This window comes from Microtus oregoni, unplaced genomic scaffold (assembly GCF_018167655.1).
Source record: "Microtus oregoni isolate MIOR12 unplaced genomic scaffold, Mior012 000062F_ref0000492, whole genome shotgun sequence".
Classification (NCBI taxonomy): domain Eukaryota; kingdom Metazoa; phylum Chordata; class Mammalia; order Rodentia; family Cricetidae; genus Microtus; species Microtus oregoni.
Genome location: NW_024543872.1, coordinates 9571304 through 9588319, shown reverse-complemented (window position 1 = coordinate 9588319; position 17016 = coordinate 9571304). Strand labels below are relative to the sequence as shown.

At 42.7% G+C, this 17016-nt stretch overlaps 1 protein-coding gene across 1 annotated transcript in view; it reads right to left on the bottom strand.

Moving 5' to 3' along the window:
- LOC121439650 (putative Polycomb group protein ASXL2) overlaps positions 1–16790 on the bottom strand; it is a 78707-nt gene extending 61917 nt beyond the window's left edge. Inside the window, exons 1-2 of the mRNA XM_041640209.1 lie at positions 16565–16790; positions 1985–2067 (exon numbers count right to left, since the gene is read on the bottom strand). Coding sequence (XP_041496143.1) covers positions 1985–2067; positions 16565–16621 — 140 coding nt within the window. The 5' untranslated portion in view covers positions 16622–16790. The remainder of the gene's footprint in view (positions 1–1984; positions 2068–16564) is intronic.
- Positions 16791–17016: the final 226 nt, after the last annotated feature.

The following is a 17016-nucleotide window of genomic DNA, read 5'->3' as shown; positions in this document are numbered from 1 at the left end:
ATCCCAGCCCTAGAGAGTCTCCCAGTTTCCTGTGGTCTTTCAGTTCTCTGTTTCCCTCTCCATGTTCCCCCAGGAGGCCACCCAAGAGTTCTGGCAGCCATTAAACATGGGCATCTTTTAATTTTGTCTGAATGGAATGACTATATCAGTGGAGAGGTTGGTCATTTAAGAAAAATACTTAACAGGTGGCACACTCGGAAGGTGACAGGGGGCAAGGTGGCAGGGGGGAGCAAGTACATCTCTCTGAGTTCAAGGCCAGCCTGGTATATAGAGGGAGTTCCAGAAGAAGCTCAAAAGCTATCCAGAGAAAACCTACCTCGGGGTAGCGGTGGAGGTGACACGACACACACCACAAGCTTTGTATGTTATTTTGGTTGGGTGTTGTGAAACAGAATATGGTAGTTTAAAGAATGGTCCCTATAGCTTCGTATACTTAAATGCTTGGTCCCCAACTGTTGGGACTATATAGGAAGGTTTAGAAGGTGTGGCCTTCTTGAAGGATGTGTGTCACTGGCTTTGAGGTCTCAAAAACCCACATAATTCCCCCAGTTTAGCTCACTGTGCCACATACTTGTAAATCAATGTAAGCTCTCAACTACTGTTCTAGCACTCTCTAACTATAACCCCAATTGAAAGCTTTCCCCTTTTTTCCTTTTTTTTTTTTTTTTTGTTGTTGTTGTTTTTGTTTTTGAAGACAGGGTTTCTCTGTGTTGTTTTGGAGCCTGTCCTGGAAACTAGCTCTTGTATACTAGGCTGGCCTCTGCCTCCCGAGTGCTGGGATTAAAGGCCTGCACCACCAATACCCAGCTGAAAGCTTTCTTTTATAAAATGTGTTGGTCATAATGTTATCACAGCAACAAAGTAATACACAGAGTTTACTGGGTAGCGCAGCCAGTCTGCTAGTCAACAAGTAGCTGAGGTTGGCCAGGCACTTGTCTCAGCTTCCTGAACACTGAAATTACAAATGTGCCCCACCATACCTAACATCTTTTGGTCTATTTTTGTTTCAAATGTCTTATGTTAACGAAATATTCCCAATGTAGATGGCCAAATTTTTCTCAATATTCACAATGAATCTGAAATAATTTTAACATTTCTTAATGACAGTCTTAATTATGCAATGACTATTATATGCTAATAAGAATCTTAGAAATCAAAGAGTAGTATCTTTGACCCTAATAACACATTAAACATTTAATGATTATTAAACATGTGTGTGTGAGTGTGTGTGTGAGTGTGTGTGTGTGTGTGTGTGAGAGAGAGAGAGAGAGAGAGAGAGAGAGAGACAGAGAGAGAGAGAGAGAGAGACAGGAGACCAAAGGGGGGGGGGAACCAAAGAACAATTTTCAGAAGTCATCTCCTTTCTTCCACTTTGAGTTCTAGAGACTGAACTTCGGTCATCGAACTGGCAAGAGCTTTAACTCCTTGAGACATCTTATCAGCCCTATTTATTTGGTTTTTTGTTTGTTTGTTTGGGGGGAGAGGTCTTGCTATGTTATCCAAGCTGGTCTAGAACTCAGGATCAAGTGATCTTCCAGCCTTAGCCTCTGACAAGCATCTTGGACTATAGGCATTATGTCATGATGCCCAGCATCTTGACACACAAACATCTTTTCCATTTCTTTAATAAATCTTATTTCTTCTTATACTGCCTACTTCTGAAACTGCCATGTAGTAATTTTTACCCAATTACTGAACTCAGTATATACAAAGCACGAAGTGATAGGTGATGGTTTAAAGATGACTCCAGGTTTTCCTATGAATCAAAGTGCATGTGCTCTGAAAGACAGCTAGTTACTTTCTCATAAGGATTTACTTTACTTATTTTTAGTTTTATAAATGCTATGACTTAAAAACCCCAAGGACTGACAGCTGAAAAAACTGGAAGTTCATAAAGTATATCATACTAATCAATGAATGCTTTAGACAAAGAATACTAATAAATACAAGCATAATTATTACTAGTAGTATTTTAATAACTCACCTGATTTCCTTTAACCCTTCTCTCTGGATAACTTGAAGAATTTCTTTATGACTCATAGGTGTATTAGGGTATTTTTCTAAGACCTGAGAAACAAGGAAATAATATAATGAATTCTTAAGTTCTCATTCTTATAATTGTGTTATTATAACTATGCCAATAACTAGATCTAAAACATATATATCTAGAGACTTTACCCAGAACTCTTCCATAAATCAAACAGTAAGTTAAATTCTGAAGCAGAAATAGATCAAAAAGGCTAAAATTAATGTTTTAACTAATGAATATGAAATAAACAAATAGCATGCTTTTCTTGGGCTATTTATTAGCCTTGCTTTTTTCTGCAATTTCACTATAAATAACTAATTTCTTCTACTAGTTAAACAAAAACACACAGAAATAGAAAATAATCATAAATTTCAAAACTCATAATAAAAAATTGCTGCTCTGTTCAGAAATTATACTATACTGCAAGAACAAACAAGAGTGAACTATCCTGAGTAAAACATGCGTGTTTACATGCAACAGTACTTTGGTTAAACTGGCCAGAATGGTACGTGACTGTTCCTGCACTGTAGAGTTAGGCAGCAGTACCAAGAGTTAGTAAGGGGCTGGAGAGATGGCTCAGCGGTTAAGAGCATTGCCTGCTCTTCCAAAGGTCCTGAGTTCAATTCCCAGCAACCACATGGTGGCTCACAACCATCTGTAAAGAGGTCTGGCGCCCTCTTCTGCATACAGACAGAATATTGTATACATAATAAATAAATAAGAAAATAAATAAATATTAAAAAAAGAGTTAGTAAGTAGCCAGCCTAGACTAAATATGTAGAGTGTCTCCCCCTCAAAGTGGTTCATGCCCATAAGTACAGCACTTAGGAGAGACATGAATACTGCAGAAAATTCAACGTCACTCTGGGCTACATAATGGGTTCCATGTCAGCTGGGCAACAGAACAAAACAAAAACAGGACCTGGGATGCTGAGATGGATCAGCAGGTAAGAGCACTTTCATAACAATTTGTTTACAATTAATTCTTTTTCTTGGGAGGAGGGTTTAAGACAGGATTTCTATGTGTCCTGGCTCTCCTAGAACTCATTTTGTAGACCAGGCTAGACTCAAACTCACAGAAATCCTGCCTCTGCCTTCTGAATGCTGAGATTAAAGATGTGCACCACCACTGCCTAGCTTATAATTAATTATATTAATTCCCCTAATAAAATATGAAAATGAGAAATATATATACATATACTAGAAAAACCTAAGAAGAAAAATCAAAATATTTCGGAGTAAAAAGACTAAACAATTACATTCTTTATTTTTAACTTCAGCAAGTGTAGATTTATTAAGGAAAAGTGAGGAAAGCTTATGAAGGTGGGAAGGATCCCAAAGGAGACATACTATATTATATTCTCTTATCACAAGCTGTGTAGGCTAGTAGTTTTCCAAAACAGTTACCTTATTCTAACCACAGGAGGGCAGTGTCTTGTCTGTCTCTGTCTCTCTGTCTCTCTGTCTCTCTCTCTCTCTCTCTCTCTCTCACACACACACACACACACACACACACACACACAAATTCTACTGGAACTGTTCAACCTACAAAAATAGAATTTACAAACTACTCTTATGACAATGATCAAACATGGGGGAAAGAAAGGTTAAAAACAAGAGTATAGGGTTGGAGAGATGCCTCAGGAGTTGAGGGCACTGCCTGATCTCCAAAGGTCTGGAGTTCAACTCCCAAGACTCACATGGTGGCTCACAACCATCTTAAGTCTTCCTAGAACATCAAAATAAACAGGGAATTGGAATCAATGAATTACTTTTGCCAATGACAGAAATAACTTTCCAAACCAAGACAAAAGGAAATCTTAGCCATTCCAAATTTTGATCCCAACATGAAAGTCAGATACAGTTTTAACAACTGCTTCATCATTCAAACTTATACTACCTGATGTTTGCAACTAAGGAACAAAATGAATCGAGACGCTGCTTTCCCACTATGAATTTCATAAAACACTATGAGAAGTCAGAAACTGAACTTTACACAGGAAAACTATCCTGGTGGGAGGGAGGAAGGAATGGCAGAAGGAGAAAGAAAGGAACGTAGGCACTTCAAAATGAAAACAGAACAAGCTGGGCGGTGGTGGTGGTGCACACCTTTAATCCCAGCACTCAGAAGGCAGAGGCAGACTGATCTCTAGGAGTTCCAGGGCAGCTTGGTCTGCAGAGCTGCCAGAATTACAGAGAAACCCTGCATCAAGAAAGGGAGAGAGGAAGGGAGGGAAGGACGGAGGAAAGGAGGGAGAAAGCTCAGGTGGAGGGGTTTATTGGGCAAAAGTGAATGGGGGGGGAGGGGAGACAGGCCTCTGGGGACAGAAAAGAGAGAAAAGAGGGAGAGAGTCCAGCATTCGGGAAGCAAGAGGCAGGTGGATCTCTATGAGTTGGAGGCCAGCCTGGTCTACAAAAGCTAGTTCTAGGACAGGCTCCAAAGCTACACAGAAACCCGGTCTCAAAAATAAAAAATTAAAGCAAAAAAGAGGGAGAGGCAGAGAGATAAAGGCGTGTAGAGAAAAAGAGGGAGGGGTGGGAGTGGGCAGGGCCCTTTTAAAAGGGAAGATAGTGAATATGCACAGGTGGTGCTTGGTGGCACAGCTGAGGACTTTTACTAAGATCAGGTCAGTCCACAGGCCTGAATACTAACACAAAACACTCTTCTGGAGGACCCTAGAGCATTTCCCACCACATCAAGTAGCTCACAACTACTTATGTGTATCTCTAACTCCAAGGGGATACAAGAACTCTGACCTCTGCAGGCACAGGCACATGCATCACGCGAGGGAGTGCACACATGCACACATACACATACATGCTTAAAACTTTTAAAAATAAAGTTATTCCTTCCTGGGCAGTGGTGATCATACCATTAATTCTAGCATTTAGGTGGCATAGGAAGGCAGATCTCAAGTTCAAGGCCAGCATGGTCTAAGAGCGATTTCCAAGACAGCAAGAACTACACAGAAAAATAATCTTAAAAAAATTAAAAAATAAAGTTATTCTTATATATAATATTGCAGAAAAGGAAAAGAACAGAACAAGGAAATAACTATTATCCTTATTTTGTCCTGCTTCCAAAATGACCATTGGCTGGTATATGGAAACTTGGATTTGGAGAGCAATGCTCTGTACAAAACATGGGATTACTGAACATCTGCTTTCCTTCTAGAAATTGGGAACCATGATATGTGCTGCTGTTCAATAAAAACTCCTTGGTTCTGTTTCATGGTAGACAACGTTTACTCCTAGTCTTAATTCATTTCTGGAGAAAACACTAGAAACCTTCCTCCACATTTTACTCTACTCACTTCAATTTGAGTTTTCTGTGTAAATACACATTTATGTATGTGTGCCTGTGGGTGGTTGACCAAAGGTCAACCTCAAGTATATTTATTTCCCTTAGTGGCCCTCCCTCTTCCTTTTTGAGACATTCTCTCACTTAGGCCTGGCTCACTTGTTGCCCAGTGAATTTTAGTGATCTGCCTGTTTTCCTTCCCAAGTCTAGGATTACAAGCATACACTACCATTCCTGCCTTTTTATGTGGATGCCAAGGACCCAAACACAGGTACTCATGCTTGTGTGCATTTATCTTTTTTTCCCTCCTTTAAAAAAAATCTCAATCCAAATCCTGCCTCCCTCCATATCCCCCAAGTACTGCGATCATAGGCCCATATACCACAGTCTGTTTCTACCATCCCCAGTTTTGAACTGAATCGTTTGCCATAATAAACAACTATTAGTATGACTAAAAGCTGAGTCCCACGTGTCTTCTTATAGAATCACCAAACCTGGAAGTGGTATCAAGGATCTCTCCCACAAAAAGGAACTAAGAGTATGTTGCTAGCAAACACTAAAAGAACAGCTAAAAGTTTTCAAGGCAAAAAAGATACAATATCAGAATCTGAACAATAAATAATAAAAGAACAAGTCTTCTTTTTTTTTTAATTAATGTATTTATTATATATACACATGCCAGAAGAGGGCACCAGATCTTATTATTGATGGTTGTGAGCCGCCATGTGGTTGCTGGGAATTGAACTCAGGACCTCTGGAAGAACAGTCAGTGCTCTTACCCTCTGAGCCATCTCTCCAGCCCAAGAACAAGTCTTCTTGTGATCTACTCCAACACTTAAAGGCAGAGGTGGAAGGATCAGAAGTTCAAGGTTATTCTTTGGTGTGTGTGTGTGTGTGTGTGTGTGTGTCTGGCAGTGAGTGCTGGTAAAAGCTCAGAGACACTTTAAGAATGAACTCAGCCTTTCGCAGCTAGCTGCAGGGGAGTCCAGCCTCAATGGACTGAAGTGCTTTCCCTTCACCACGGCATATTTATCTTTCTCCATACAAAACCCATGGAAACCACAGAAGGAGAGAACCAACTCAAAAAAGTTGTCTTCTGCATACACACCCCAAATAAAGGTCAGCTGTCCTCTGACCTTCACTTTGTACACACACCAAACACAAATTAAAAATATTTGTACAGGCCAGGTGGTAGCCGCACGTGCCTTTAATCCAAACACTTGGAAGGCAGAGGCAGGTGGAAGGCTCAGAAGCGGGTAGATCTCTGTGAGTTCAAGGCCAGCCTAGTCTACAAAGCAAGTTCCAGGAAGTCTAGGCAGTTACAGAGAAACCTTGTCTTAAAAAAAAAAAAAAAGAAAAGAAAAATAGGACACAAAAGAAAAATCTCCATGAATCTGTTCAAAAGGCAAAATAGGGAAACAGCTCTGTAAATCTGTAATATAACAAATTACTTCATATATAAAAGGCTCAAAAACTGACATGAAGAATATCCCAACAGTGGAGAAGTACGTGTCTTTAAAAAGATAGACCAGGAAATAGGGACTGGGGAGAGAACTCAGTGTTTAAAAATATTTTGTTTGGGGGCTGGAGAGATGGCTCAGTGGTTAAGAGAATTGCCTGCTCTTCCAAAGGTCCTGAGTTCAATTCCCAGCAACCACATGGTGGCTCACAACCATCTGTAATGAGGTCTGGTGCCCTCTTCTGGCCTGCAGACGTACACACAGACAGAATATTGTATACGTAATAAATAAATAAATAAATAAATATTTTTAGAAAAAAAAGAATATTTTGTTCTTCCAGGACCCAAGTTGGGTCCCAGCACCCAATCCAGGCAGCTCTCTGCTCTAACTCCAGCTTCACTGTAGACACATTCACAGCATTCAGAGGGGAAACCCACATCAAAACACCCTCTTCTCGACTCTGCAGGAACCTGCACACACATGGTAGACACACAGAGAGACAAGTACATACATATAAATAAAACCTAAAATTTTAAAGATCAGGAAATAAGATGGAGAAAAAGAAAAAAGATATGAACAGCCAAGTTTAGTGGCAAAAATTACAAATAGTCAGACATGCTGGAGTACATCTGCAATCCTGGTTACTCAGGAGACTGATGCAGGACCAGCCTGGGCTATACAGTATGTTCAAGTCCAGTCTGGGCAACTGTCTCAGAACTTAAAATGAGGGTCAGGGGCACCACACTATGGATGCACATGGACATGGATGTAGCACCTGACTAGCAAACACAAGGCCCTAAATTCAATCCCCAGTATTGAAGGTAGGGGGTAGAATATAATATTAGTCAATAAACAGGAAAAATTACTTTAACTATGTACTATCCAGAAATACCCATTAGTCACATACTGGTGGATTTTTGTTTGGTTTGGTTTGATTTGGTTTTTCAAGACAGAGTTACTCTGTAGCTTTGGAGCCTGTCCTGGACCTAAACTCTTGTAGACCAGGCTGGCCTTGAACTCACAGACATCTGCCTGCCTCTGCCTCCTTGAGTGCTGGGATTAAATGGCCACCACCACCCAGCCTAATTATTAATAGTAATCAAGATTAAATAAACTGGGCAGTGGGGGCTCACACCTTTAATCCCAGCATTTGGGGGGGCAGAAACAGGTAGATCTCTGAGTTCAAGGCCAGCCTGGTCTACAGAGCTTCAAGTTCCAGGACAGGTTCAAGACAGAGAAACCCTGCCTTGAAAAATAAAACAAAACAAAAAAATTTAATTAAATATTAAATATAGTTCTTAATCACAGTGGCCATTTTAGGTACTCAATAGCCATGGAATATTTTTAGCACATGACAACACAGACACGATTATAATTCTGACATAAAGTATCTCCCCAAATGATTCAAGTCTTGTCTTGGTTCCTAATGAGTCAGTGTTCAGGTGCGGGGAGGTTCAGGTTAGTGAAATGGATCATGAAGGCATGACTTCAAAGGGTAAATTCATTAATGGATCTGTAATCTGATAGCTTTATTGTAAGATAGCAGGAATGTTGAAAAGGTAGGGTCTGGTTACAGAGTTTCTCTGTGTAGCCAGGCTGGCCTCTGCCTCCCAAGTGCTGGGATTAAAGGCATGTGCCACCACCACCCCTGCAAGGTAGGGCCTGGTTTTAAGAAGTATGTCTTGCCAGGTGGTGGTGGTGCATGCCTTTAATCCCAGCACTTGGAAGGCTGAGGCAGGACAATCTCAGTGAGTTTGAGGCCAGCCTGGTCTACAAAGCGAGTTCCAGGACAGCCAGGGCTGTTACACAGAGAAACCCTGTCTCGTATAAAAAATAAAAATAAATTAAAAAAAGAAGTATATCTTAAGCCAGGAGTGCTAGCACATGCCTTTGATCCCCAGCACTTGGAAAGCAGAGGCAGGAAGATCTCTGAGTTCATGTTCAAAGCCGGTCTGGTCTGCAGAGCAAGTTCCAGGACAGCCAGTGTTATGTAGAGACCCAGTCTCTATTAGATTAGATGGATGAATAGGGACAGACAGATCAATCTTAGCCAGGTATTGGTGGCCTGTGCCTGGCACACAGAGCACATTCCAGGACAGTCAGTCAGATCTACAAGGAAACCGCTTTGAAAAACAAAACAACAAAGTAGGTCCTTTGGCACAGGGCACGTGTACTACCTTAGCAAAATGTCAAGCATAGAAGTAGCATTTTTAAAAATATTTATTTTATGAGTGTTTTACCTGCATGTATATGCATAATGTGTACCTTCTGTGTGCTTGGGGCCCAAGGGTCAGCAGAAAGCATTGGATCCTAGAACTGGAGTTACAGATGGTTATGAACCACCATGTGGATGCTGGGAACTGAACCTAGCTAGCTAGGCCCTCTGCAAGAGAAACAAGTGCTCTTACACTGAGCCATCCCTCCAGCTCCAAACAAGGCATTTTTGTTAATTTTGTATGCACACTTTTCAATAGACTAGACTCAACTGAAATTAATTACTTACTTCTGTTTTTATTTTTAAATAATGAGTTTATATAAATTTTATAGAATTGGTTTTTGTTTCATTTCTGAAGGAGTTTCAGGTAGCCCAGGATGTCCTCAAACGTTACATAGCTGAAGCTAGCCTTGAATTTCTGATCCTGCTGAGTGGAGTACTAGGGCTATAGACATGAGGCACCACAGGGGCTTCTATATTTGATTTAAAGAATGTAATACTATTTAAATTGTTGAAATAAGAGCGTTGGGTGCCGTTCTGTTGTATTAGGAGCGGCGGGGCTGCGTCCCCAGCACCCCGTTCCCAGCACCCCAGCCGCCTGCATGGCTAGCTTTACCCGAAATAATTACACGGAAACTGTATTCTTTTAAACACTGCTTGGCCCATTTCTATCTGGCCTCTTCTAGGCTAATTCTCACATATTAATTTAGCCCATTTCTAATCATCTATGTAGCACCGGTCTTACCGGGAAGATTCTAGCCTATGTTCATCCTGGGTCGGAGCTTCATCGCGTGTGCCTGGGAGAGCGGAGCATGGCGTCTCTCTGAGGCCTCTGCTCCCAAGAGGAGAGCTGTCGAGTCTGAGCTCACTTCCTCTTCCTCCCAGCGTTCTGTTCTGTTTACTCCTCCCACCTATCTTCTAACCAATGAGGGCCAAGCAGTTTCTTTTTATTTAACCAATGACCTTCCTCCATCATTAAATCAATTAGAAAAGTTTTTAGGGGCTGGAGAGATGGCTCAGAGGTTAAGAGCATTGGCTGCTCTTCCAGAGGTCCTGAGTTCAATTCCCAGCAACCACATGGTGGCTCATAACCATCTGTACTGAAATCTGGTGCCCTCCTCTGGAGTGCGGGCATATATGGAGGCAGAATGTTGTATACATAATAAATAAATAAATAAATAAATAAAGTACATTCAGTAATACGAGAAACAATGAATCACACTGAACCAAAAATAAGAAAATATATACTAACAGAAACTTTATAGAATGATGAACTATACCACGTAGAAAGAATATGAAAGTGGAACTCTGCCTGCCTCTGCCTCCTGAGCGCTGGGATTAAAGGTGTGCGCCAACCAACACCACCCGGCTATAAATTGATCAATTTTTTTAAATTTTTTTATCTTTTATGTGCATTGGCATTTTGCCATGGGTGTCAGGTCCCCTGGAACTGGAGTTACAGACAGATAAGCTACATGTGGGTACTGAGAATTGAACCCAGGTCCTCTGGAAGAGCAATCAGCACTGAGCCATCTTTCCAATCCACACTGATCAATTTCTAAAGTCACATTTTTCACCTCTTGCCACGCGGTTTCTTTTTTTTTTTTTTTTTGATTTTTCGAGACGGTTTCTTTTTATATTCTTTTTTTTAATTTATTTATTTATTTATTAAAGATTTCTGTCTCTTCCCCGCCACCGCCTCCCATTTCCCTCCCCCTCCCCCAATCAAGTCCCCCTCCCTCCTCAGCCCCAAGAGCAATCAGGGTTCCCTGCCCTGTGGGATGTCCAAAGAACCCCCACCTCCATCCAGGTCTAGTAAGTTGAGCATCCAAACTGTCTAGGCTCCTACAAAGCCAGTACATGCAGTAGGATCAGAAACCCATTGTCATTGTTCTTGAGTTCTCAGTAGTCCTCATTGTCGGCTATGTTCAGCAAGTCCGGTTTTATCCCAGGCTTTTTCATACCCAATAGAACATCCCCATTGTCTCGGTGTGTGGGTGCACCCCTTGCGGCCCTGAGTTCCTTGCTCCTTGCTCGTGCTCTCTCTCCTGCTCCTGATTTGGACCTTGAGAATTATGTCCGGTGCTCCAATGTGGGTCTCTGTTTTAAAAAGGTATAGACGGGCAGTGGTGGTGCACGCCTTTAATCCCAGCACTCCAGAGGCAGAGGCAGGCGGATCTCTGTGAGTTCGGGGTCAGCCTGGTCTACAAGAGCTAGTTCCAGGGTAAGCTCCAAAACCACAGAGAAACCCTGTCTCGAAAAAAAGAAGGTATAGACAAGGTCTCAGTATGTAATCCAGGCTGGCCTCAAACTTTGAGACCCTTCTACCTGAGCTTCCCAAATACAGAATTTTAGGTATGTGCTACAAAACCCTAGTTCTAGACAAGCAAAATCCAGGTGTGGGAACTGCATACCTATTAATCTCAGAACTTGGTAATTATAGGTTACTTGGAATTTGAGGTCAACCTGGGATACATGAAACCCTGTATTAAAATAAAAACAAACAGAATGTCATTTCACTGATAACAAAATTTTTTTTAATTAATTTATTTATTATGTATACAACATTCCTTCCATGTGTGCCCGCGTCAGGTCTCATTTTAGATGGCTGTGAGCCACCATATGGTTGCTGGGAATTGAACTCAGGACCTCTGGAAGAGCAGCCAGTGCTCTTAACCACTGAGCCATCTCTCCAGGCCCCACAAAATTTCTTCTTAAAAGCAGATAAAATCAGTGGTTGAAAAAGCAGTTTGCAGCTGGGCAATAGTGGCCCATGTATTTAAACCCAGCACTTCAGAGGCAGAGGCAGGAGGATCTCTGAGTTTGAAGTCAGTCTAGTCTGCATAGTAAACTCAACGACAGCTAGGACTACACAGAGAAAACATCTCAAAAAAAAAAAAATCAAAGCAAGAGGGGCCCGGAGGTGGCAGCACAGGCCTTTAACCCTAGCACTCAGGAAGCAGATGCAGGAGGACCTCTATGAGTTCAAAGCCAACCTGGTCTAGAGAGCTAGAGTTCCAAGACAGCCTGTTACAGAGAGAAACTGTCTCAAAAAAAAAAAAAAAAAAAAAAAAAAACCAAGGAAAAGAAAAAAAAGCAAAGGGGTTGGAGAGATGACTCAGTGGTTAAGAGCACCGCCAGTTTCTCTCCCAGAAGAGCCAGGTTCAATTCCCAGCACCCACATGGCAGCTCACAGCTATCTGTAACTCCAGTTCCAGGGTACCCCACATCCTCATGCAGGCAAAACACGAATGCACAGAAATAAATAGTAAAAAAGAAAAAAGAGGGGGCTGGAGAGATGGCTCAGAGGTTAAGAGCACTGCCTGCTCTTCCAAAGGTCCTGAGTTCAATTCCCAGCAACCACATGGTGGCTCACAACCATCTGTAATGAGGTCTGGTGCCCTCTTCTGGCCTGCAGGCATATACACAGACAGAATATTGTATACATAATAAATAAATAAATATTAAAAAAAAGAAAGAAAAAAAAGGCAGTAGGCAGTTCTGCAAATCTGAGATTTTCTCTCCAAGTGATGGTGGGGGCAGTGTATGCCTTTAATCCCCCAGCACGTGGAAGATGACAGAGGCAGGCGGATTTTTGTGAGTTCCAAGTCATCATGTCTACAGAGCAAGTTCCAGGACAGGCTCCAAAGCTACACAGAGAAACCCTGTCTTGAAAAGATTCCCCCCCCCAAAAAAAATATAAAGGAAAAGTTGAGGTTTTTCTCAGTTCTTCATAATCTAAGAGAAACAGAAGTAGCTCCTTTTGTAGAAAATACTATTTTTTTCTAGAAAATACTTTTTTTGTAGAAAATACTTTCTTTTGGGGGGCAAGGGTGGCTACGTACCCATGCTGGCCTTGATAACAAAATATCAAGTTATTGGGGCTGGAGAGATAGCTCAGAGGTTAAGAGCACTGCCTACTCTTCCAAAGGTCCTGAGTTCAATTCCCAGCAACCACATGGTGGCTCACAACCATCTGTAATGGGGTCTGATGCCTTCTCTGGCTTGTAGGCATACACACAGACAGAATATTGTATACATAATAAATAAATAAATATCAAATTATTTCTGCCTCTGCCTCCAACATACTGGATTATAACCCTGCCAACATGGCCCTCTAGAAATTTTTAACTTAAATATTCGAAGTATATTTTTATTTTTAGCCTTTAATAAGGTAGGAGTATGTAGACTTTCAAGAGAAATATAAAACAGAACAGAGGAATGGGAAATGGCTCAATGACATACAGCACTTACAGCACAAGCACAAGGCCCAGAAATCATGGTGTGCAGGCTACGAAGACCATCCAGTGGATAAAGGCGCTGTTCCAGAAGACCAAGGTTCAGTTCCCAACACCCACATGGCAGGCAGCTCACAACCATCTGTAACTGCAGTCCCAAGACCAGACTTCTAACCCCAGGTATTCATTTGGTGCACAGACATGCAAAACACATATACATAAAATACAATCTTAAAAACTTTAAGACCAGGTATGCATGGTGACCCCATCTTATAATATTAGTGCTTAGAAAGCAGAGATAGGGGAGCCCTGGGCAAGCTGGCCAGCTATACATGTAGACCAACTGCTGGGCGGTGGTGGCACACATCTTTAATCCCAGCACTCGGAAGGCAGAGGCAGGCGGATCTCTGTAAATTCGAGGCCAGCCTGGTCTACAAGACCTACTTCCAGGACAGGCTCCAAAGCAACACAGAAACCCTGCCCCCCCCCCCGAAAAAAAAGAAAGAAAAAAACATGTAGACCAACTGGCAAGTTTCCATTTAGTGAGAGACCTTGCCTCAGTAACTATGGAGAGAGTAACTGAGAAAAGCATGTGATTTCATCCTCTGGCCTCCACATGCACACCTACACACATACATAGATATCCCTCTCCCAAAAAAAGCAGAAAAGTGAAATAAATTAATTTTTTAATGAGGAGACGATATGTAAAGGTGTCTTCCTACACAAGTGCTCTTAAACACTGAGCCATCTTCCCAATCTATTTTCTATCTTTTCAACACTATTTTCTTTTTCTTTTTGTTTTTGTTTTTCGAGACAGGGTTTCTCTGTGGTTTTGGAGCCTGTCCTGGAACTAGCTCTTGTAGACCAGGCTGGTCTCGAACTCACAGACATCCGCCTGCCTCTGCCTCCCAAGTGCTGGGATTAAAGGCATGCACCACCACCGCCCGGCTTCAACACTATTTTCAAATAGGTATCCGGGGCACAAAATAAGCAAATGTTCTAATTTATTACTTCAAGAAATGAGAAAGATGCAAAACTCTTCTTCCTGTCACAATCTCTAATCATTAAATTATTTAACCCAAAAAGATCATAACTCACAAGTTACTGTAGAGACTGAATCAAACATGGTAGTTAATGTGGCTACAATTCCAGCCCTGAGGAGGCTGAAGCAAGATATCACCTCAAGTTTAAGGTATATCTGGACTGTACAATGACTCTTAATTAGGCTGGGCTTCAGAAGAGAGTTTGTCTCAAAAAAATAAGTAAGAAGACACAGAGACTGCTGAGATGTAATCTTACTACTTCCAATGTTAAAGCGTGCCTGGGTTACAAAGTGAAACTTGGTCTCAAAAAACTAAAGCCTAATAAATAAGTAAAATTAATTTAGATAATCAATTTTGGGATCTGCAGGCTTATAACTAAAATAGCACCTTCTCTTTTATTAACAAGAAGCAGTCATGAGGCCCCCTTGAAGTAAAAAGTAAAACTTCTGTGGAGAAACTCCTCACATCCAAAAAAAACATTGCTACAGTTGTCTTTTAGAGGAAAGCATCCACATAGTCACAAAGACATATACTAGGTGGGCTGAGGGTATAACTCAACTGTTAGAGCATTTGCCTAGTATACATGATGCCCTGGGTTCTATCCTCAGCATCCCATTATAGGCATGGTGGTGTGTGCCTATAAATCCAGCACTAATGAGGGAAAGGAAAGAAGCAATCACTTATGTTCTATCCCAAAAATAAGTAAATAGGAAAAACATTCAGCAATACAAATACACATGGTTTACAAAACAAAATACAGACTGAATTAATAACTGATTTCAGATTTGGGGAAACAAAAAGGACTAGGCAGTAAAAAAATAAATTGACTGAATTCTTATTTTCTTTTTGATAGTTTTCTAAATTTCTCCATGATGAACATTACTTTTGAATTCTGAAAGTCTCATTTAAAAATATAAATCAGGAGCCAGGAAGTGGTAGTACAAGCTTGTAATCCCAGCATCTGGGAGGCTGACTCGGGGAAAATCTCTGAGTTCCAGGCCAGCCTGGTCTGTCTTCTAGAGGAAACAAACGGTGGTCTACAGTCACGGTGAGTTCAAGGACTGTCAGAAATACAGAGAAACCCTTGCTCAGAAAACCAGAAAATAAATTAATAAATAAACCAAGACCTGCGAGATTACTCAGTGAGTAAAAGTGCTGACCACCAAGCCTGATATGACCTGCGTTTGATCCTGAGAACCTACACCAACTCCCACAAGTTGTCCTCTCAGCTGACTGTGCTCTGTGGACATTCGCACATGCCCCACCCCCTAACACACACACACACACACACACACACACACGGAGAAAATACACCTTAAATCTACAAGGCTCATTTATTAGAACCCACTATGCTCTCTATTTATAAAAGAGGTTGAAATGCTATATAATATTTAATGTCCTGTTATTTTTGTTACACTCTTCAATGATGGAATTTTCAGTTTCTCCTTCAAGTTCCGTTTCTTCATAAATACCCGTTTTAAACTTTTTTTTTCAAAACAAGACTTCTCACGAATGTTCATTCTTAAATGACTTCTAAAGTCCGTAAAAACAAAATTGGGGGGGGGGGGGGGTGCCCCCAACTACAGTTTCGTCTGTCCACCTTCATTTAAGCTTAAAAAAACTGAAGGCCGGGTAAACTACACGTCCCACCATGCATTGCTGCCTTATTCAGAGTAGGTCTCTACGGAAACAGAAAAAAAAAATTCTCCAAGTCCCACCTGTTACTTCGTTTCTAAACACCTCTAGCACTTTCAGCTAGGACGGCAAACACAAAAGCCTTAGGACCTCTCGTTGGCTCCCTGAGCCAGATAAGCAGGGGGCCCCGGGTCTGATGGCACGACCGCTCCGGCGCAAGGAACGCCACCGAGCTCCAACGCTCCCCTCTCCTTTCCGGGGCTGGATGCACGCACAAGCCTCCTCCTGTCTGCATCCAATCGAGGCTCTCCAAGGCGCACAAGGGAGAAGAACCGGTTACTGGGCAAGCACAACACACGGTGCCGAAACAAGGGCTAGCAGTGTGGGGGCGACAGCGACCTGACCCCCGACTGGCAACCCCCGACTGAAACACCAAGGGGTCCGGTTACATCCCCCGTGAGAAGCGGCAGCCGCGCGACCGGCGCCTCGGTATCCTTAGGGCTCGCCAAGGCGACCCTAACCGCCGCCCTCTGCGCGCGCTTTCGTGCCCCTCTGCCCGGTCGCGGGGCCAAGTGACCTCCCTTTCCATGCGACGAGCAGCCGGCGAGAAAAAGAACTCCCCCCTCCGGTCCCTCCTCCTCACCGTCTTGGCGGCCTCCGCCCAGGTCCTGCCCTTCTTCCTACGGCCCTTTTCCCTCATGTCGGGTCTTGAACTGACTCGGAGGCTTCCGTGCCCCGGCTCCGGCTGCCTTCCCTTGCCTGCTGCGCCCTGCACTGCTTTTCCCGCGGTGCCGGGAAAAGGTGGGAGAAAGGGAAAGTCGGACCGGAGAAGCAACTCAGCCGAGGAGCGGCAGCGGAGGCGCGCAGTGGGGCGGGGGAGGGGGGGGGAAGAGGTCTACGGGGCGGCCGGTCCTGCTGCTGTTGCCACTGCGAACGCCGCTGCCATATTGGGTTCTTACTGTACAGGCAGCCGCTGTGGTCATGTGACCGCTCCCGCGCGGCCGTCACTACTGTACGCAGCCCGCCGCGCGAACGAGCGCGCACTGGCGCGCGCCCCCGGCCTTAGCGCAAGAGCCGGCTGTCTGGAGCGCTTTG